General features: G+C 37.0%; 1 protein-coding gene across 3 annotated transcripts; it reads left to right on the top strand.

Annotated features, from left to right (window-relative positions):
* The first annotated feature begins 790 nt into the window (after positions 1–790).
* FAM221A (family with sequence similarity 221 member A) lies at positions 791–20,122 on the top strand. 3 transcript variants are annotated; one of them, XM_074367342.1, is made up of 8 exons: positions 791–951; positions 3,117–3,290; positions 6,198–6,388; positions 7,997–8,203; positions 12,066–12,173; positions 15,379–15,461; positions 17,800–17,855; positions 19,645–20,122. In XM_074367342.1, exons 1-7 carry the CDS (start codon positions 887–889, stop codon positions 17,833–17,835), a joined length of 864 nt encoding a protein of 287 aa, XP_074223443.1. In that variant the 5' UTR covers positions 791–886; the 3' UTR covers positions 17,836–17,855; positions 19,645–20,122. The 3 variants fall into 3 exon arrangements, with proteins under 3 accessions (XP_074223443.1, XP_074223444.1, XP_074223442.1); XM_074367341.1 differs by lacking the exon at positions 17,800–17,855 and having other exon boundaries at positions 795–951; XM_074367343.1 differs by lacking the exons at positions 3,117–3,290; positions 17,800–17,855 and having other exon boundaries at positions 793–951.
* Positions 20,123–21,832: the final 1,710 nt, after the last annotated feature.

The following is a 21,832-nucleotide window of genomic DNA, read 5'->3' as shown; positions in this document are numbered from 1 at the left end:
GAAAAGGGGGGCACCTACACAATCTGTCTATATCATATTTTGCCTTTGGGTCCTTAACTATCCAGGGAAGTATTTCTGAAACAAAGTATTGGAATTCAAAGAATTATTTTTCTTACTGTTTGCCGATTCTCCCTCCCAGGTAAGTCTTAGACGGCGCTCAAGATGATTTCTAGAGAGCCTCAGAGTTTGACTTCTGTATAATGATAGATTTCCTGTCTCTTTTCCAGGTTGCTAAACCAAATTACCAAACGCATGGTAATTCAACTTTAAAAAGGATTTTGTGGCGAATATTTCCAAAGGTTTTTTTTTTTTTTTTAAATCTTAGATTGTTTCTACTTGTTCCCCCTTGAACATGCTGTTGACTTTCTTTGAAGGATATGTTGCTATAGCGACAACAGAACTGGACGCACATACTGAGCACTACCAATTTTACATCATTTTTAAACGCCAATACTGAAAACACAGTTGGCGATTATGAGGCAGGCCTCAAACTATCCAGAACCTTCTCGCAACCAGCGAAAACGCTGCACGAAGAATTAAGCCATATTCTGTGCGTCCATCATATGCAAGGCATTGCACTCCCTTGGCAATCGTTATCTGACAAGGAGACCTACCAGACCAGGGAGAAAGGGTGACGGGGGCAAGGCGTGCGGAGGGTGGTAAACAGCACCTGATGAGCGGCGAGCCTCAACTTGGAGACCTGGTTTCTGGCGCTCTGCGTGGGCGGCCAGGTGGAAGCGCGCGCCCCGCGCGGTCACCGCGGTCCGCCTGCCCGGCCAATCGGGAGGCGGGCGGGAGGGGGCGCGGCCGGCCGGGGCGGCTCGCGAGCGCAAGGCGGGCTGGGGCGGCCGCAGCGGCGAGGGAGCCTCTCGGTTCCCCTCCGGCCATGGAGCGGCTGACGTTGCCCCCCGGCGGTGCGGCGGCTGTGGACGAGTACCTGGAGTACCGGAGGTGAGGCGGCGGCTCCGCGGGGCGAGGATGCCTGTGGCGAGCTCGGTCCCTCTCGCAGAGGAGCGCTGGTGGCGGGGGAAGGGCCCGGCGCCGTCTCGCCGGGGCTCCCGGAATCCGTTCCCGGGCTGGCGGGGGAGGCTTACTTTGGCTTCAGGTTTCCTCTTTCTGTAATTAAATATTGTAATGACACGCAGGTCTATTATAATAAATGCCTTTCGGGGCGACTTAAGAGGTCTCCTGTTCTGACCCCTTTCAAGGATTATTAACTGTAGATTTATGAAGATATCCAATTGTTTTTTTCTAAATGGTCACTGTAAGTCGCGTATTGAGTGCTCGGGGCCTATAAAAGCAGATTTAAAATTTAGTCGTGAACTTCAAACGTTCTCCTAATCCCGAGGTGCTGGTTTTAGGAGAACTACACCGACTGGTGTAGTTTCGGTGGTTCTGGAGAAACTCTTCTTCCCATACTGGTCGCTCAGCCGCCCCTAGCCCTCTCTGGGACCCTGACAAAGGCTGATGGTACCTGCCTCTGCTTAAAGGCAGTCGCCCCACAGCACTTGGGCATACGGGTTCCTAGCTGACTGCACTTCCTCCGACTGCCTATATAGGTGGTATACTTTTGGGTAACGCCTAGAAATACCTGTTAATTCTAAGACAGAAAAGTGAATGTGAGAAGCTTAATGGGTCAGGCCTCATTCCTGGTTCAGGTAACTCCAGGAGTCCTGTACCCATAACAGCTTCCATCCAGTCTTCACCTGGGGCAGAGCCGGCTCTTTTAGCCTCCAAATCTCCAGGGCTTTTCTCTGGGAGCAGGTTGCTGGGCCCTGGTGTTGACCGGCAAGTTAGATACTTAGATGTTTAGGTATGTGGATTGTGGGCCTCTAGTTGTAGTCTCTTGCTTAGCCCAGAAAATATTAGGGTCTGGTAGGAAATTATTTTCCAAAGATAAACAAGTCTGGTATAATTCTCTATAAAAGTTAGAGCCTTGCTGCTCAAAGTGTAGCAGTCATGGACCAGCCGTGTAGGCATCACCTGGGAGCATCACCAGACCCACTTCAGACATAATTTATCTGAATATGCATTTGAACTAGACCTCTTGGGGATTCTGTAAATAAAATAAAGTTTGAGCTGCACGGTTTAGAACTTAAATGCAAATGATCTTTCTTTTAAGATAGATATGCATTGGTCTTAATGTCTTTCTAGTACCTGTTGGTATACTTCTTGGTAGCTGTAATAAAGTGAAATGACCCAAAACTTATCTCAGAATAAAATTACCCCCCCCTTTTTTTTAAACTATTGTGTATCTAATTACTTTAAGTAATGAGGAAGGTTGTGATGATTCATAGCTTCTGAGTTGATCTTACCTACCTCAGCTAAAGGCTTGAAAGTAGAAAAAGGTATGAATTGGCCCCAAATTATGTAGCATTCTGCAAACAACACTTTTCATAACATTTAAAGGGTGTATTTTCAAGAAGAGATTTCTTCAGTTTTGAACAAATGCTTTAATTGTGCTTCCTTTTCCTCCAGGGAAGCCAATTCTTAATCTCTTAAGAAATTTGTGTTGGCTTAATTTTTTCCCGTAAAATTTTGAAATCCTACTTCTGGAATTAAACAAGGATGCACCTGATTTCTCAGCACCAATGGGGATTTGAGCAGGTGCAGACCCAAGGGTGTTTGTGGGTCCCACCTTAGTTTAAACTTCTGGTCAGGGTTTGAAGTCAGATAGGGACAGTATTTATGTTGTCTTCTGTGTTGATGTTCTCTGTACTTTTTGGGGGGTAGGGTTACTATTTTTAAAGGAGGAAAATGTTAGAATTTTTAGCAGTTTAGGCTCCAGCTTTTAATGAGAAGAATGAACATGTTTGCTTCAGAATCACAGGAGAAATTGAGATGAATATGTGGTAATTCTCCAGTGGTAAAACTGGATCCATAAAGTCAGATGTTATGAATTCATTGACTTTCTTTTTTATAATCCTCTTTGATATGGGGAGCAAAAGCTTTATTACCATTGTGTGTAATTTTGCTGTTAACATGAACCTAAGTAAAAAAATAAAGCTGAAGCAGCCTTTCCTTTGACTATACAAGTATAGTTTAATTTCAGAGGTTAGTATTTTTAACCTGGAAAATAAATACCCAAGGCTCAAGAGAAGTATTTCTTATTGTAGAATTGTTGGTGAGGATGATGGAGGGAAACTTTTTACTCCTGAAGAATATGAAGAATACAAAAGAAAAGTCTTACCTATGCGCTTACAGAACAGATTATTTGTGAGCTGGCGATCACCAACTGGAGTGGATTGTAAACTTGTGGGTCCAGAGACACTGTGTTTTTGTACACATAGGTAAGATAGTTTATTACTAAGTTGTCTAGTGATTAGAAAATATAACACTGTAACAGAGCATATCTTCCTTCTATAAATAACATGATTTGTGATAATTGAGAAACATTTGAAAACAGACCTTTATATAATACGCCAGAAATCATCTAAGGGTTTTTTTGTTGCTGTGATTCTAAAATTCCTATTATATCCTATTAAAACTCATTATGAAGTCCATCACTGTAAGCACCTCTTCTCTTGCGATGGTCAAAAAAAGATATTGGTGCTCCTGTGGCTTTAACAGGGGTCTTTCATTTAGGCTGGGGAGCAGAGTCAGAACTGATTTAAGAATTACTTGAGTTGCCCCACACTGAACAGCTTGGGAATCTACAGATAGAAGCATTTCTCCTCACATTTGCGAATCTCCCTTTATACTTTAAGAAACATGTTGTGTGAATACTTTTTTATTGACACGCACAACCACACACTCACACCCCCACCCACCCACTCACTCACCTTTTGGGGGAATTGGTTCCATGACCTATTACAGATACCAAAATGTGGGGATACTCGAGTCCCATAGCTGAACCCTTCTATCCGTGGATTCCACGTCCTTGCATTCAACCAACCTGGGATGATAAACATAGTAGGAACACAGTGGTTTGTTTAATGCCCAGATATGGAACCTGTGGATCCTAAGGGCGTACTGCATATTTATTGGAAAAAATCTGTGTATAAGTAGACCCACACAGTTTATATTGTTCGAGTCAACTGTGTGTGTGTATATGTATGTATGTGTGAATGTGTGTGTGTGTGTGTGTATGTAAACACCTTTCTTTAAACAAAAACAATCACACAGCTTTTTATTACAAATGGTCTTTTTCTGAGAAAAGCATATGGAGGAAAGGACATACATGAGGCTCCAACCATTGATGTGTGTTACCTGTACCTGAGGTTGGCATTTGGCAGTGTTTGTCGTGTTCTACTTTATGTTTTACGACTATCACGGGTCACGGTTGTCAAGCTCAAAAGGACAAAGCTGCTTCATGGAAAAAATCACAGGAACTATTACGTGGTTTTAGGTGACAAGTTTAACTTTCTGTTCCAAAGGAACCATGGGAGAACCGCCCTGTTCTGATAGTTTCTGGGGCTCTTTCCTGAGAGACTCTTTGTGTAGTTGCTATTTACTGACTTGCAGTTTGCCAGAGGTTGTAAGGCAGTTGCTAGGATGAGTAATGTGTATAGATTGACTTAAAAATTATTTAGCAACCCCAACTGAAAACACTGTGGAGGAATGGAGGATGAGGGTTATGTTGATACCTTTCAGAATTGGAGAGGACTTTGGTAAATTTGTGTTAGTTTTATCATTTATTCTTGTAAACATTTAGTGCCAGTCTCTTATTTATGTGTAATTACATAACATGGAATTAACTTTCAAAACTGACCAGACTCTACTCTGATGGAAAAGTTCTTTAGTACCAGTCACTCAGTGAGATCTCTTAAGTTAATTTTTCCCTAGTATAAAAGTGAAACATTATTAAGGAAAATGAGGAATAAATATATAGAAATATAGAAGTTTCACCACCCAAAGGCAGCTTTTAATGTTTTACTATGTTCATGTAGTTTTTTCCTTTACGTTTCTTACTAAATGAAATAGTTCATTTGTTGTTAATTATGTATGCATATAAATATTGAACCACTTTTCCGTGACAAAATCACCAAAATGTTTCCACATTGTTACATAGTGGTTGTAGACAAGATTTGGGATGCCTGCTCGATATTCCAGCTAGTCCAGTGGTATTCACTGTGCTTTCCTTGAAACTGTGAGGGAGTCTCAGGTGTACTAGGTGGAAGGGTTAGGGGGAAGGACAGACTCCAATTCTGGCTCTTTCCTTTGCTTTAACCAAGTCTGCTTTTATCTATATTATATGTTATGGTTCTGTGAAAGATTTTATTTGAAGAAAGGGTTTCACTGCTGAGAAGCTGCAAACTGTTTTCTAGTAATTTACTTACCCATTCCCTTGTTACTAGTATGTTGTGTATATTTTGCTATTGTAAGTACTGTTGCTGATACTGTCTTTATGCACACAGCTCTTTCTATACATGGAATTATTTTCTTAGGGTATATTTTTCAAAAATGGGTTAAAGGATGGATCTTTTTATGTTTCTTGAACCATAATTAAATGGGATTGGTTCTTTTGTAACACTCTTGACAGTGTTGTGAAATATATGTAAATAGAAAAAAACTTTGGCTCTCTTTGCTAAGTGAAAGTGATATCTCATTGTTATTTTAACATATTATCTAGGATAATATTGAAAATAATAAATTTAATATTATTTTACTGAGTATCACCATTTGAGAAGGAAGCCAATGATTTGAGAAAATTATGTACAGCATTTTAACAAAGAGCTTTAGGTTTAAGGTGTGATACTTTTTTTTTGAAGTTAAAAAAGTTTCAAAAGTTTTTTTGAAGTTAAAATTGAATGATATTAAAATAAATTACATGAATATATGTTTATTGAATTTATTTCAATGTTAAATAGTAAACCTGTGGAAATAAATTTAAGAAATGCACTTTGGTAAGAAGAATTTTCACAAAGAACTTTTTTCATGCTCTTGGGTTGTACTTCCATAAAAAAGAATCTCTAGTGGTCAGTATTTTATGAGAATTACATGATATTTCTTTGTATATTGCTGTGAAAACTCTTCTTAAGTAACTAAAAATAAAAATCTGCAAGGGTGAAGATTTTCTCCTACCAAAGCAACAGAGTTGACAAATACTGCATGTCATGTGAGTGTACTTCACCTTACTAACAAGAACAACGAAACTAAAGTGAAAAGGATAAAGAATCATTTTGCATCTAAAAGAATAGCAGTTATAATTTCTGGCAATCCCTGCATTTTTCCCCCTTCCCTTTGATTTTTTTCAGGTATAAGCAGCATAAAACGGACTTTGAAGCGATTCCTCAGCAGCGCCCCATCAGTCTGCCTTGCAGAGTGACTGGCTGCCCCTGCAGGGCCTACCTCTACGTGCCTCTGAACGGCGCGCAGCCCGTTCGCTGCCGCTGCAAGCACTTTGCCGATCAGCACAGCGCTGCGCCTGGCTTTACCTGCAATGCCTGTGAGTTTCCTTATGATAAGCACACGAACAGGATGCTTTTAATTCTTTATTGAATATTTCATGCGTCTCTGTGCCAACTTCATTCAGCTATATTGTTAAAATGAAACAAGTACGAAAAATTTGATGGATAGCTATTCTAAAATTTTATTTTTGTGGAGAAGCGGAGTTCTTTATAGGCTTCACTGTCATCAACTTCAATATCTTACCTCATGTAATTCAAATAAGTAATAGATTTTAAAGAATCACTAGATGTGATCCAATTCAAATTTTTGAATTGTGGAAGTTTTATTAACTGAATTTTATTCACAGAATAATAATCCTTAAAAAGGATTTTATAAGTATGAAAAATTTTTATAATTTGCTAACAGATTATTATGTTATTTCCTAAAACATAGGTTGATGGGGAAAGCAAAATGTAACATGACGACTTTAACACTATATGCAATAGCACCCTTAGCTCAATACCTGTATCCAAATTCCAGCCCTTATCCCATATGCCCTTTCTCTTGATCATCCTTCTTAAAAACCCTTTGAAATCGGTAGGATATTAGTCCAGTATTTTTCTTCAGGAGATAGTTTTTCCAGTTGTTTTTGTAGTATCTTGAATTGAAGTCTTATGATGAAATATGTTAAAAAATATTTTTAATGACAGTGGCAGGAACAGATATGTTTTACTGGCTAAGTATGGGAGTATTTGGGTAAAACTTATTATGTACCTTGATTCCCATACACATTTGTCAGAAGTGTGAGTCTGTGAAGACTTTGTTAATGGTGTATTCTGGACTCTATTTCAAAGGCTTGTTTTTTTATATATAGCAATTAAGATATAATTCACATACCATATAATTATTCGTTTCAAGGGTACAATCTAATGATTTTGAATATATTCACAGAGTTGTGCACCCATCACCACAATAAATTTTAGAATATTTTTGTCACCCCAAATGGAAACTCTGTGTCCATGAGCAGTCACTCATTAGTCCTCCCTCCCCTCAGTTCTAGACAGCCAGTAATCTACTTTCTGTCTCTGTGGATTTGCCTATTCTAGCATATAAATGGAATCATACAGTATGTGGTCTTTTCTGACTGGCATCTTTCACTTAAATAGTTCTTATGATTCATCCATGTCATAGCATGCATCAGTATTTCTTTCCTTTTTATTGTTAAATAGTATTCCCTTGCATTCTTTCTGTGTCTATGGGTTGCTCTTCCAACATGGCTTTCCTGGGGGATTGACCCATAGAGACATTTTTGCATTATCTCTTCACCACTGGGCTGTTACCACACCTACTTTGAATTCAATATTTGAGGAGAGGGCCTGCATTTCCTGGATCACCAGTGTTTAGCCCAGTTTCCTTTAGTCCTAGTTGGTTTTTCCAGTTTTGTTTTTTTTTTTCTGCTGCATACCCCCTTACCACTTTAGCATCTTTCTAGAGCAGTGGCTGAGAGGAAGTTAAGGGGCTAGAGGTAAGGGGTACAGGGGCCAGAGGACAGCATATGAGCAATCCAGATTCAGGTGATTTTGGCCAAGCTAAGTGATTTTTAGGGCAGACATCTCAGTATCTATACTTAAAAACCTTTAACTTCTTTTACATCTTGTTGACTCAGGTTCTAAGTGTTCAGGATTTCATAGCTGCTTCACTTGTGCTTGTGGTCAGCCTGCATATGCCCATGACACAGTAGTGGAAACTAAGCAAGAAAGACTGGCTCAGGGAAAGCCAGTGGGACGAGATGTTCCTTATGCAGCAATGGGAGGATTAACTGGCTTCAGCTCACTGGCAGAAGGCTACATACGATTAGATGACAGTGGAATTGGTAAGTTTTAATACAAAAAATGTGAGCTTGTCATACTGTTTTTATGTGTGCTAACAATAGTGAAGCCATATATTTGTTTTGCACTTTAAATTCTTCATGGTTTTTTTTTCAAAAAACATTCTTTCATTTGATTTTTATTGTTTAAAAAAGGTTTAATGCTACTATGCAATATATGATTATTATAGAAAAATTGGTAAACACAAAAGAAAAGATCACTCCTACCCCAGTACTTTTACCCAAATCCCAACTCATAACCCCTTTGTTTGTCATAGCTGAATAGCATTTCTTTTATTTGATATGATACAGTTTACCTATTACCTATTGTCTGTAATTTTTGCCATTGTAACCATCTGATTTTGGAAACATAGGCTTGTGTCCACGTGTGTATATGCACATGCATGTATGTTCATGTTTTTGCATCTGTAATGTATGATCACATGCATGCGTGTGTGTCTGTACATGTACGTACACACATATCTGCTTGCGTATATAAACACTTAAGGTAATACATGAAAAAATTTAATTGGAGCTATCTCAAACTATTGAAGGTAGCTGGATCCTTCTGAGTTGAGTGAGACTGAGGGGAAGAATTATGGTTCCTTTCTATTTTAAATACTTCTATGTATGTGGAATTTTTTTTTTTTTTACAGTAAGCATGTATTTTATTTTTTCATTACAAAAATTGCATAAATATAGATGAATATTTTCTTGTTATAAGAGTCAAGCAATAGAAATGAAGAACAAGTTCCCTTTGAACATTTCTCTTTACCTCAGATTCTTTCCTAGAGGGTAATTTGCTGTCATCAGTTGATAATGTATTTTTCTTCTTAACATGCATTTTTATAGTTTACTTTTTTTTAACTTAGAAAAATTTTGAAGGCCTGTTATCTGGACACACAAATTACTTATTTTTTTTAAACTCTTTCATAGTATTCCACACTATAGATATGTATCAGTTTATCTAAACCATTTTCTTGTTCATGGCATTTAGATTGTTTCTTCTTCTTTTTTTTTTTTTTTTTTTTTGCCTTTACAAACAATCCTGCCCCCCAAATCCTTGAACTTGCTTCCTAGTACACTACACAAATTTGACTCTAAGGTAGACAGAGAGAGGCAGAATTGTTGGGTTGAAGTGCATGTACATGTGAAATTTTAATGTATTCTGTCAAATTGCTCTACAAAAATGCTCTACTTTTTTTTTTTTTGCAGGAGGGAAGTAATTAGGTTTATTTATTTAGTTTTTCGATGGAGGTACTAGGGATTGAACCCAGGACCTCGTGCATGCTAAGCATGTGCTCTACCACTTGAACTATACCCTCCCCCCTAAAGATGCTCTACTTGTTTATATTTCCTCTAGTGATGTTTTAGCTTACCTATTTCCTCACATTTATGCTGATCACTGATATCATTAAACTTAGTTTTTTTGCCAGTCTAACATGTGAAAATGTCATCATTGTTTCAGTTCGATTTCCCTGGTTATTGGTGAGATGAAAGTCTTCTTATATTTAGAGGCCATTTTACTTTCCATGTGTTGTCTGTTCATATACTTTTCTCATTTTTATATTTTTATCTTTTCTCATTGATTTATAGGAAGTCTCTTATATATTCTGTATACTAATCCTTTGTATTTATTTTGCAGATATTTTCTCCCAGTATGTCATTTGTCTTTTAGTTTTTTAAAATTTATTTGGTTTCTTTATAGCTTTTAAAGATTGGAGGCAGACCTTCCCTACTCTAATTTTATAAATATATTTTCCTTCAGTGCTTAATTTTTTTGCTTTTATGTTTAACTTTCTCATGTATCTGAAATTTATTTTTTCTGAAAGTGTGAGGTGTCTGTAACTTCAGTTTTTGTCCAAATTGATGGCAAGTTATCCAAACACCATTTTTTCCCAAATAATTTGAAACTTTATCTTCACTATATTCTATTATACTTTCTGTTTTATGCTATTGGCTTATTTGCCTATTTTGTGCCAGTATTTTTTTTTTAAATTATTATTCTTCATAGTGTGTTTTGATACTTGGTATGGTAAATTCTCCCTGTTTGTGCTCTTTTTCAAGATTACCTTGATACATTTGTGCATTTTCTCTTCTAGGTTATTTTACAACTATCTTATTAAATTCCATATGTAAATCATTTTAAAATTTTTATGGATACATGATTGTATTAGATTGTTTATAAAAAGGCAAATGTTTTCTGTTGCTTTTGTTACCAGTCATCATTACTTAATCGTAGAATTTTAAAGGTAAATCTTTCATTGATTTTGCAAATACAGTTGACCCTTGAACAACAGCGGTTTGAACTGTGAGGGTCCACTTATAGGTGGATTTTTTTCAATAGTAAACACTATGGCACTACACGATCTGCAGCTGGTTTGAATCTGTGGATGTGAAACCATGGATACCAAGGGCCAACTGTAAAATTATATGCAGTTTTCGACTGCGCAAAGGATTGGCACCCTTAATTCCTGTGTTGTTCAAAGGTCAACTGTAATGATATTTTTGCCTCTTCCTTTCCAATATTACAACTCTTCTTACTCTTGACCCATCAAAATGGCAGGTACTTTCAGAACAGTGCTAAGTAATAGTGGTAGTAGTTGGTGTCTTTGCCTTTTTATGACTTCTGCTATTTTATCACTTAAGTATCTTTATAAGACCCTGAGAGAAGGTGGAGTGAAGAAATGTGAGAGTGAGGAGAGGAAACATGAGATGTTTTTGTCTTGATTTTGGACGTCAGGGAGCCTGGAGCCGAGGGACACCTGCTCTGTGAGCCATGTGGAGTCTTGGACAGAGATGACCTCTTGCTGGAATTTGGTTTCTTTATGATGTGGAGAGAGCCCATGATTTGTAGCCACAGTGGGTGCTTGGAAGGCAGCTGAGCTGTGAGGCAGCAGCATGGCATGTGTCACAGCAAGGGGTAATGGGGACTCCAGAGCAGGGCTGAAGGTGGGTCCCCTGAGCACCGGGGGATTCAGTAGAAAAAGTGGCAGGCATTGGAGGGCTCTGTACCTCTAGTGAGAGAGTGTGAGGCTGCCAGGCCCTACCAAGCTGAGAGACTAAAGGACAGCTTATGCCGGTCTTGAGAGTTTAAGATCAGTCGTGCACACAGCAGACAGAGGACAGCAAGAGGACCGGGCTGGACCTGAGCCCCCTTCTCTGATCTTCCACAAGCCACAGGAGTGAGGGGCTGGGGCAGGGATCTGAAGGACTGAGCAATTCCCGCACTGTTCACATTATAAGACAGGACTAACTTTAAAAACCAAATAGGACTAAATGTTTATTTCCTTCCCTCTGCCTGTGGTATGGGGTAGGCATATGGGGGTGGGGATGGTTTGTGAAGAAGGCAGAGCACTTGTTGATTTTCTCTGCAGCTTCCTTCAGTTGGCCTTTGTAGTCTAGGGTTTAGGATTGCGGACGTTTCGTCATTTCATTGAAGAAGTTTTCTTTGTTTTTCATAATTTGTTTTTAGATGGTTTCCCAGTGAAGAATAGATGAAAAATACACTTATTCTGCCCTCTTCAGCTAGAGGGTTTTTTTTTTTATTGTGGATGTCTTGCTTTTGATAATGTTTCGTAGGTATATTAAGGTTTTACATTTTTTGCTGACATACAGTTACATTTGTGTGTAATATGTATATATATTGTTTCCTGTGAAAAAGGTCTCTGAGAAGTGCAGAAATACTTTTACCCATTTGCTTTTACTTTATATGGCAGATAAAAATCTAAATAAAATTTTTCTTTTTATGGAAGGGATTTTTCTAATGACTCTTATGGGGTTCTCATTTATTTCATGTGTGAAATAACTTCTTTGTGTCCTAACAAATAGAGATTGAATTTTCATTCTTCACATATTTTCTTCTCAGGTGCCCCTTCAATTGAATTTTTAGACTCTCCAGTTGCAGCCACGGACCATCCATTTCTCAGAGTGTTTCAGGCATCATCTAGCTCTTCTCCAGAAACACTAACAGATGGTAATGAAATTAAGTTGAGAAATACTTTTGGATGTAGTAAATAAGAATATATAGATTGATACATTTTCCAGATTACTCTTCTTTTCTCCAATATGACCACAATTTGATTATCATTTTACTTTTATATTTGCCAGGCACTGAGAAAAAGCAAGAAATTTCATTTTTAATTGGGAAAAATTGCTAAATCTGAGAATTATGAGGATTCTGATAACATAAAAATTTGAAGTTTAAAAACCTTATTCTGGCACATATTATTGCTTTGATGTTGGAATGAGAGAGCCCTCTAGTGGACTAATTGCCTTGATCCTTTAGGCTCTTCCAAACAAGATGTAATTCATTGATGATAGGTTAGCAAGGTTTTACCATTTATAAATTACACATAAAAATGAATAGAATTAATTTTTAATCAAGTTTAAGTTTCCTATTTCTTTTATTTAAAACAAGAATGAAAACAATGAAGAAGGAATTTGTATAATTTATGAGGCATTTAACATTTAAAAATATTTTAAAATGAGAATTTTCTTTGCTTTATTTGTATTGTCATACAACCTTTTCATGTACCCTGACTATTTCCACAAGGGATTCTAAGGCTGCTTACAAAACAACATACAATGAAGTAATTATAAAATGTAGATAGAAGTAAGAAATCAAAACCAAAAAGAAAAGGACATAATTGTGTCAACTTTTTAAAAAATTGAAGTATAGCTGATTTACAGTATTAGTTTCAGGTATATAACATAGTGATTCAGAATTTTTATAGGTTATACTCCAATTAAAGTTATTATAAAATATTGGCTATATTCCCTATGCCATACAATACATCCTTATAGCTAATTTATTTTATATGTAGTAATTTGTACCTCTTCCTTCCCCCACCCCCCGTCTTGCCTCTTCCAACTTCCTTCTCCCCACTGGTGACCACTACTTTGTTCTCTATATCTGTGAGTTGTGTCAGCTTTCAAGGTTGATGTAATTGCTGCATTAGGCTGCAGTTTTGACTGAGTGTAGTGGCAGCCAAGGCACAAAGGGATGTGTGATCAGATAAATACTTTTCATTATTAGAAAGGAGGAAACTTGAATTCCTTGGTACTAATGAAAGCTATACCAATGCTAGATTTTATTTTATTTTATTTTATTTTTTTTGGCAGGGGAGGTAATTAGGTTTTTTTTGTTTTTTTTTGTTTTTTTTTTTTAAGAGGAGACACCAGGCATTGAACCTAGGACCTTGTGCTTCCTAAGCATGTGCTCTACCACTTGAGCTATACCCTCCCCGCAATGCTAGATTTTAAAGATGTCTATGTAGTGACCCTCAGTAATGCAGTGGCCCATGGTTCTTAAAAACTTTTTTTTCCCGGCAAATACAGCATATGGTTGGTCATTTCTGATGCTTACCTTTGATAAAAGTGGTAACATCCGATTTTACCAGATAAATGGTAACATACCATTAAAATGTAACTCAGTGAAGGTGATTTTTGCAGGAAGCTTAGCTCAAACGGTCCAGTGTGATCCATGAAAAGACCCAGAGTTTTCGGATGAATGGATAGATGGCATATATTTTAAGCAGTTTTTCTTAGCAAGGCTTTTGTTAGATAGTTGTTGACAGAGTGTGATTATATACTCTGCGGTGAGTGTCTGGAGTTAATATGATTTTTCTGCTGCTGGTTGAGGGTGAACTCATATGCTTGAAAAATGAAAATAGGTGTTCAGGTTGATATTCTGTTTTGGACGTGAAGGGACCCAAACCAAGACATTCACCTGAGATGAAGGTGAACTCTTCTGTGGAACTAGGTGCTTGATATGCCTAGAGAAAAAAACAGATTTCCTTTGATAACTATGTAAGTGTAAAAAGCTAAAGCTCTAATCTGCTCTTAGAAACAATGATCAGTACATATATGTAAACTAAAAAAAAAGTGCAGTATACTGTATATATGTATTTACATGCAATATAATGTATATTGCAGTCGAACTGTAATAATTCAACCTAATAAAACTGGAAAAGGAAAAAAAATTGGAAAGCAAAAAAAAAAAAAAAAAAGAAAGAAAAAAAAAAAAAAAGAAAATCAGATTTTCCTTCCTGAAGCAATTTTAAATTTCTTTCAGCATGTCAACTAGTTCTTGATAAGTTTTAAAAAAATGAATACCATGGAAAATGATTAAAATTATTTTGAAAAATTTCAAAGCAGGTAGTAGCATCACTTGTGGTTGCCTGCACATATGGTCTTAGTCCGTTTAGGTGGCTGTAACAAAATACCATAGTCTGGGTGGCTTATAAACAACGAAAGCTTACTTCTCACAGTTCTGGAGATGGGGGAGTCCAGGACAGAGGTGCCAGCCTGGTTGTGTTCTGGTGAAAGCCAGTGCCTTCTTGTGTCCTTCCATGGTAGAAGGGTTGTGGGGTCTCTTAGAGGAGACTAATCCCATTCATGAGGGCTCCACCCTCATGACCTGAGAACCTCCCAAAGACCCACCTCCGAAGACCATCACATTGGGCATTAGGATTTCAACATATGAATTTCAGGGAGACACAAACATTCATACCATAGTACAGACCTTCAATAGTTACTTCTGTGCATTATCTGTTACAGTGTCACATGCATTTCTAGCTATAAAATGTGAAACGTAGCTGAGCAAAGCTAAGTGTGCTCTTATGTGAAATAGCTATATATTTAGTGTTATAGTGTTATTTAATATGAACCACTTAAGTATTTGGAGAATATTTGCCAATGAAAATTACTTTTGTCTTATGATGCTCTGCTTTCTAAAAAAGAGGTAGGGAGTAGGATCAATGATTCATTTAGAGCATTTCTGCTGTGAAAAAAGAAAAATATCACTAGGTAGAAAGAAAGGTTTCTTTCTGTTTTTTTGCATTTCAGGAGAATTAGTAATTATATAAATATATTACATATTACAGTTGACCCTTGAACAACACAGCAGTGTTAAGGGCGCTGACCCCCGTGCAGATGAAAATCCTCATGCAACTTTATAGTTGACCCTTCCTTTACACAGTTCCTGTGTATCCATATGTCCTCCACATCCAGAGAGTCAACCAACCCAGAATTATATAGTACTGTTATTTTCAATATATACTACTGTTTAACGTGTAGTAGGGATTTATTGAAAAAAATCTGTATGTAAGTGGACTTGCACAGTTCAAACTCATGTCGTTCAAGAGTCAACTGTACTTAGAATGTTTTTTCCTTATTAGTAGGTACAAGTAGTCAAGTTTCTTCCTTAAGTAAACCTGAAGAGGATGATATGGCTTTCTTTGAAAGACGATACCAGGAAAGGGTAAGTCTGTGGGAAAAATCTGCATTAAGCATTTACTTGTAACAAAGACACTGTAGAATAATTATATGTTGATTGTGGATCATCATGAAAAATAATTTATAAAGTCTTTATTTATAGCTGATGTTAGGCCTTAAGACTTATTTAGGACAATTCAGAGAGAAACAGGACTAATGAATTTGGTATATAATACACTGGTTAATTTATGGAGGTCACAAAGATTGACTACATATGAAATTGTCAATAATAAACATCAACCATCAGCAGATTTATAAATTATGTGTGTATTGGGTTATTAATGTATTGTGTTTCTTCTCCTTAGTGGATTCTAGGTATATCAAGTTAGAATTAACGCAGTAGCCTTTAAGAAACAACACTTAACATAAACGTATTTTAAAAATTTTCAGGGCTCAACAACTGCAGTATTGATGTGTTCCCTGCTTTCAGTAGTGATAATTTCCATCAGTTCATCACCACACTGTACACTCTTTGAGAATAAACATAGTATTCCATTTTTTGTGTTTTCCCCAGAACTAAGTACGGGGCCTGTACATAATAAGTTTTCAATAAATATTTGTGGAAAATTGAAAAAGTAGACACAGATCTAATTGATACTTGCTTTCAGACATGTCATCTTCTTATACATTTGACATTTGATCGATTTCATTAACACTGTTCATATTTGAGAGTTTTGGGGGTTTTTTGTTTATTGCCAGATGAAAGGATGCTGGCTTGATGAGGCATGGGGGATGATATGCAGCCATATGGTACCTTCCCCAGGGTGCTTTCCTTAGGTTTACTTTATAGTTGCTTTGTGTGTGTTTATTATCTCTCCTACTAGGTGATAAGTGCCATGAAAGTAAAAACACTTGTCACTTTTTGTTGTATTCTCTATAACTCTTAGATAAGAGCTTGCTGAGTAACTGAAGGTGTGGAAAAGTGAGACCATTAAATAAATTCACCATCCAAGAGCAGAGGAAATGAGTAGGGGACAGGCAGATTAGCATGTTTTTCCTAATGAAGAGTGTTGAAGTAAAGGAGGAGAGTCCTGGATGTGATCTGAGGCAGAGCTAGAAAATAGAACTCTCTGCAGTGATGAAAATATTCTGTCTGTGCTATAGCCATTCATCATATGTGGCTATAAAAGTCCAAGTTTAAATAAATTAAAATTAAAATTTTATTTCCTCTTGTCACACTAGCCACCTTTCAGGGGCTCAGTAGCTACATGTGGTTAGTGGCTACCTTATTGGACAGTGCAGAAAGTTCTTTTGGAAATCTCTGTTCTAAGAGAAAGAGGTGGTAGTAAAACCTAAGGGAGGAAGATGAAATGGTCAGAGTGAGGAAAGAAGAGGCTGTTTTTGCAGCAGCATCAAGGATAGAGTTTTAATCAAATCAGTCTCTGTTCTTGGAACACACGTTCACAGCTGAATTTTGGTTTTTCCTCATGGGCTTACAAGGCACAGTGTTCTCGGACTCCTTCCCTCCCTCCTACAGAAGCTTGGGTGGTGTTGACTGCCTTGAAAACATGGCGGTAGTATTTGCTTGTCGGAAGATAATGGGGGGCGGGGGGAGTTCTTACCTGTGAATGTTTTAGGGAATATGCTTGACCCATGCAGACTGCTTATTATAAATAGACCTAGAAGTTATGGATTTATGAGATGTGGTTTATAACTCTCCAGCCTGTGTGATTTATAGATTTATGAGATACAGCTTATAAACTCTCCAGCCTTGTGATGAATGGAATATAAAAACTAGGAAGCTCAAACTGAAACAACTTCCTCTGAGCTGATGTGTACCATACACATTGTTTGTACTTGCTCTTTATTCTGAAAAACTAAGACAAGCACCATTGAGGGAAAAGGGAGGATTAGGAAGCTGAATCTGATGAGTCCAGGGCCCCTTTAGAAAGCAGTGCTATGTCTCTATCTGGTTTTTACTTGTATCCTTTGCTAATCATTGATATCATTTGGTGTAGGAAAGAATCTATGATCAGTGTGAGTTGATTTTGATAATTGAAGCCTTTACGGTAACATAGTTTACTAACTACTTTTATATATTATTGAAGAGTTGCTTCTTAGCTTCTTTTATGTATTAGGTCTACTTGTTTTCTTCCCCTGTGAATGACCTTTGGTCTCTTTTACCCAAGAAAGGAGAATTTTATTAAGGAAATAATTATTGAAGGTCAACTAGGTGCAAGGCACTGTGTTAATGCCAGGAAATTAAAAAAAAAAAAAAGGAGCAAGAGGAGGTATCTTTGCTCTTCGAACACTGTATTAGGTAGATGGATTTGCAAAGTACTGTTTGAAATGAACAAACACTGCTTTGACTTTTATTTGTTTAGCATCTTTGCTCTTTTTTGATGTTACTGAAGATCTAACTTGGCCCTAAATGAGAGAGGTAAGGAGACTAGCATTTATTGAGTGCTTATTAAGTACCTACGTCTTTATATATATGATCTTATTTACACCTTTAGAACAACCCTATTACATAGTACCTATTACTATGACCCTTTTATTTTTTTCTAAACAAACGGAACTATTGCTTACATAACTTGCCTCAAATGGTAAATAAATGGTAGAGGCAGGATTCAAGTACTCTTCTATCTGATTCCAAGGCCTGTAATCTTTGCCTTAGAATGGAGTGTTCTTTGGGGGTCCTTAAGATGACCTATTGAGTGGCACAGTGTACAAGAGTAATATGAGTGTATGATTTTTGAGTGAGGTTCCCAACCATCTCAAAGAGGGGAGAGAGGGAAAAAATGAAAAAATGGGGGAGAGACAAAGGGAGGATTCATTTATTACTGGTAAGTTATTTGCAGTGTGGTGAGATTGGGTAGACTGGTTTGAAAATCAGGTCCCTTCTGGGTTCTTGGTATTATTCCTGTCACATGAGAAAGTAAGAGGCCTTGCCTCCACCACTATGCCCCATATTTTCTCTCCCCCTCTTCGCAGGGATGAGACAGTGGTGCTGCCTCTGGGAATTGGTGTGTGTATGAGTGGTAGTACGAGGAAGGTGGGTTTTGTGTTCTCTGGAGTCTTTTCTTTCCCCCATGGAAGTGGTTTATATGTTTCTAAAAGGTCAGAAGGGTGCTACTTAAGGGTATGCAAGCTTCTTTGTTTCAGTTTCACTGGAGAAGGTCAGCCTTCAGGCAGATAACTGTCAGAAATGTAGAAATCAGAATTATAGGAAGCTGTCTTTTAAGCAATGTGTGTTCCAGAGATAATCCAACTGGATTAGGTGTATTCTGTAACCCTGTAGGGAATGTGCATAGGCTAGATGTAACATTAGACGTTTAATCTTTTTTCTTTTAACATTAGTGGCAATTAAAATGAATAATTTCACCAAAGCAATATTCATTATATGTTATTTTTATTAAAATGATTTTGTAAAGTTGAAATCAAACCATACTTGATTTTTTTAATTAAAAACTTTGTCATTCTTTAGCACGCGCATGAGCATGTGCATGCACGCAAGCATGTGCATACATGCGCGTGCGCGCGCGCGCACACACACACACACACACACACACGCGCACACGCACACACACACACACACACACTGAGGTAGAGAGAGCCAGAGCCCCTGACAGGTCCCCTCTCTGCGGGGGTCTCGCTTTTGTGCTCCTTCTGTGAGTCATGGGCATTCAACCCTTTGTTTAGCCAACACTCCTTGAGTCTCTCCTGTGTGCTGCGCCTGTGTGTGTGACTGCCTCTTCCCCTTCCCTCTAGCCCATTCTCTCTCTGTCTCTAGGACATTACTGAAATCTGCCCTGGCTCTGAGAGAGAGGAAAAGGAGAAGGGAGAGGAGTTGGGAGCTTGCATACCCCAACAAACTGTATTTAATTTAAAAATGCAGTTATCCCAAGAAATAACTTGTTAGCCAGAATTCAAACACTAAAAATACAATGTCAGAGCACAAGTTCTTGACTATGAAGTTCAAAGGCAATACATGGATGCAATACATTCCTTTTATGCACTGTGTGTATGAGTTACTCATATTAAATATTTTTCTTACATTACAATAAAAAAATACAGTTGGATCCGTTCAACAGATTTTGGCTTTAGTATTTAGTAGCTTAATAACTGTGCTAATTAAGACATGAATCCAAATGAGGTATGTGCAACCATTTTTTTTTCTTTAGGATGTTTTACAAATTACTGTATCAACAAATATTTTAAATTTTCAGATAAAAATGGAAAAGGCTGCTAAGCAGAAAGGAAAAGCATTGCCATCAACTACAAAACCTTCATGAAGACTACCGGGGAAATTAAAACATATCGTCCAAATGTGTCTTTTTTTGTTAATTATTTAAATATAATAATGCAGTTTATTTTCCTTCAAAGTATTTACTTCTTTTATTGTGTAAAAATGTCTTTTTGGATGTTCCCTTAATTTATTTAAATTAGTGAAAATACCTTATATCACTTTTGTCAAAATTCACGATTTACTACTTTATATAAACTTTTCCTCTCTCCTAACAAACATGGTTATTTTCATGTTAGTCAAAACCTTAAAGTACAGTAAATGTTTTTAGTTTATAATAATTTAACTTTTTTAGGCTATTAAAAATTAAATATATTGAGAGTTTTGAACAAATATATAAGTATTTCATTCAAAACAGTTAAAATCCTTAATTGTTTAATTTTTCAAACTTTGTAATGTTGATTTATGTTTTAAAATAAAAAACTGTATTTTAAAATTATTTAATCATCTTCCAGTGGTATCTAATGATAAAATTTTAAGTTGTTTTGTTAACTCTGCATTGTATATAAGTGTATTGACATTTCCTGTGTGCCACTTCAAGTTCTCTTGGCCCACCTCTTACTCTAGTACTGCTATGAAACACTTCCAAGCAGACTTCTGACAGCTTCATATGGAAGCCATTTGATGGCACTTTGTCTTGGGACCATGTCATTACTGTCTTGCTTTCTTCTCTAGGGATCCTCAGACACAGTGGATGTCACTTGGGATGCCCACTGGAACCCCTCTGCATCAAACATGTATGAAATATATGGGTGGGTTAATGCCTTGGGACCAGCCTTGACTATTAGGGAGGTGGAAGCCAATAGATAAATACTCCCCTTCTTAGGGAGGTGGAAGCCAATAGATAAATACTCCCCTTCTATCTGCTAGGAGGACAGTTCTGAGATGCCTTTCATAAGCTTTCTCAGAAAATCCTGTGGGATTGAGCACTAGTCACCCATTGCAGTGGTAAACCCCATAATCCTTATGTTAGCTTTCTCATTTTCTGCTTTCCACTCCATGATCCCTGTCTCTGGTTCCGTAAGATCACTTCCCAAATAAATTTACCTGTTTTTGAACATTTGTGTTACGCTTTGCCTTTGAGCAAGGGGCAGGATGGAGCAGGACAGTGTAGGATTTCATCATGCTTACTCAGAAGGGTGCATAATTTAAAACTCAAATTGTTTATTTTTGGAATTTTCCATTTAATATTTTTGGACTCTGGTTGACCATAGGTAACTGAAACTGGAAAGTGAAACTGTGAATAAGAGGGGACTACTGTGCACATTTTTTTTTTTTAGTGCACATGGAGCATTTACTAAGAGTGAGTGTATTTTAAGCCATAAAACAAGTCTCAATACTTTTAAGATGATTCAGATCATAAATTATGTCCTCTGACTACAACAGAAGAAGTTAGAAAACCAAGGATATCTGGGACATCTCTAAATATTTGAAAGTTATATAACATATGTCTAAATAATCCACGGGTCAAAGAAAAAAATCAAAAGCATCAAAGTACTTTTAATGGAATGAGAATGAAAATGAAAACATAATATGTGTGAGATTTCACTAAAGCAGTACTTAGAGGGAAATTTATAGCACCAAATACCTATATCAGAAAAGGTCTCAAATCAGTGACCTCAGCTTTCACCTTAAGGAGCTAAAGAAAGAAGAGCAAATGAAACCTAAAATAGGAAAAAGGAAATAATAAAGATCAGAGCAGAAATAGAAATAGAAAACAGAAAAGCAATAGAGAAAATGAATAAAACCAAAAGTTGTTTTTTTTTTTTTTTTTTGAGAAGACAAATAAAATTGATAAACCTCTATCTAGCTAGACAGATCAGCCAAGACAGAAAGAGTGAAAGAGTGAGAGAGAGCACATGATTCACCAATGTTAGGAACAAGAGTAGACTATAGATTCTATAGATATTAAAAGGATTATAAGGGAATGAATTTGGCAGCTTAGATGAAATGGATAAATTCCTTGAAAGACATAAACTATGAAGCTTATCCAATAATAAATAATAGATGATTAGCCCTGTATCTATTATATGCTGATTAGCCTGTATATCAACTAAGGAGACTGAATTTGTAGTTAATATTTTTCCCACAAAGAAAATTCCAGACCCAGA

Source organism: Camelus bactrianus, chromosome 7 (assembly GCF_048773025.1).
Source record: "Camelus bactrianus isolate YW-2024 breed Bactrian camel chromosome 7, ASM4877302v1, whole genome shotgun sequence".
Classification (NCBI taxonomy): domain Eukaryota; kingdom Metazoa; phylum Chordata; class Mammalia; order Artiodactyla; family Camelidae; genus Camelus; species Camelus bactrianus.
This window is presented reverse-complemented; position numbering and strand designations above follow the sequence as displayed.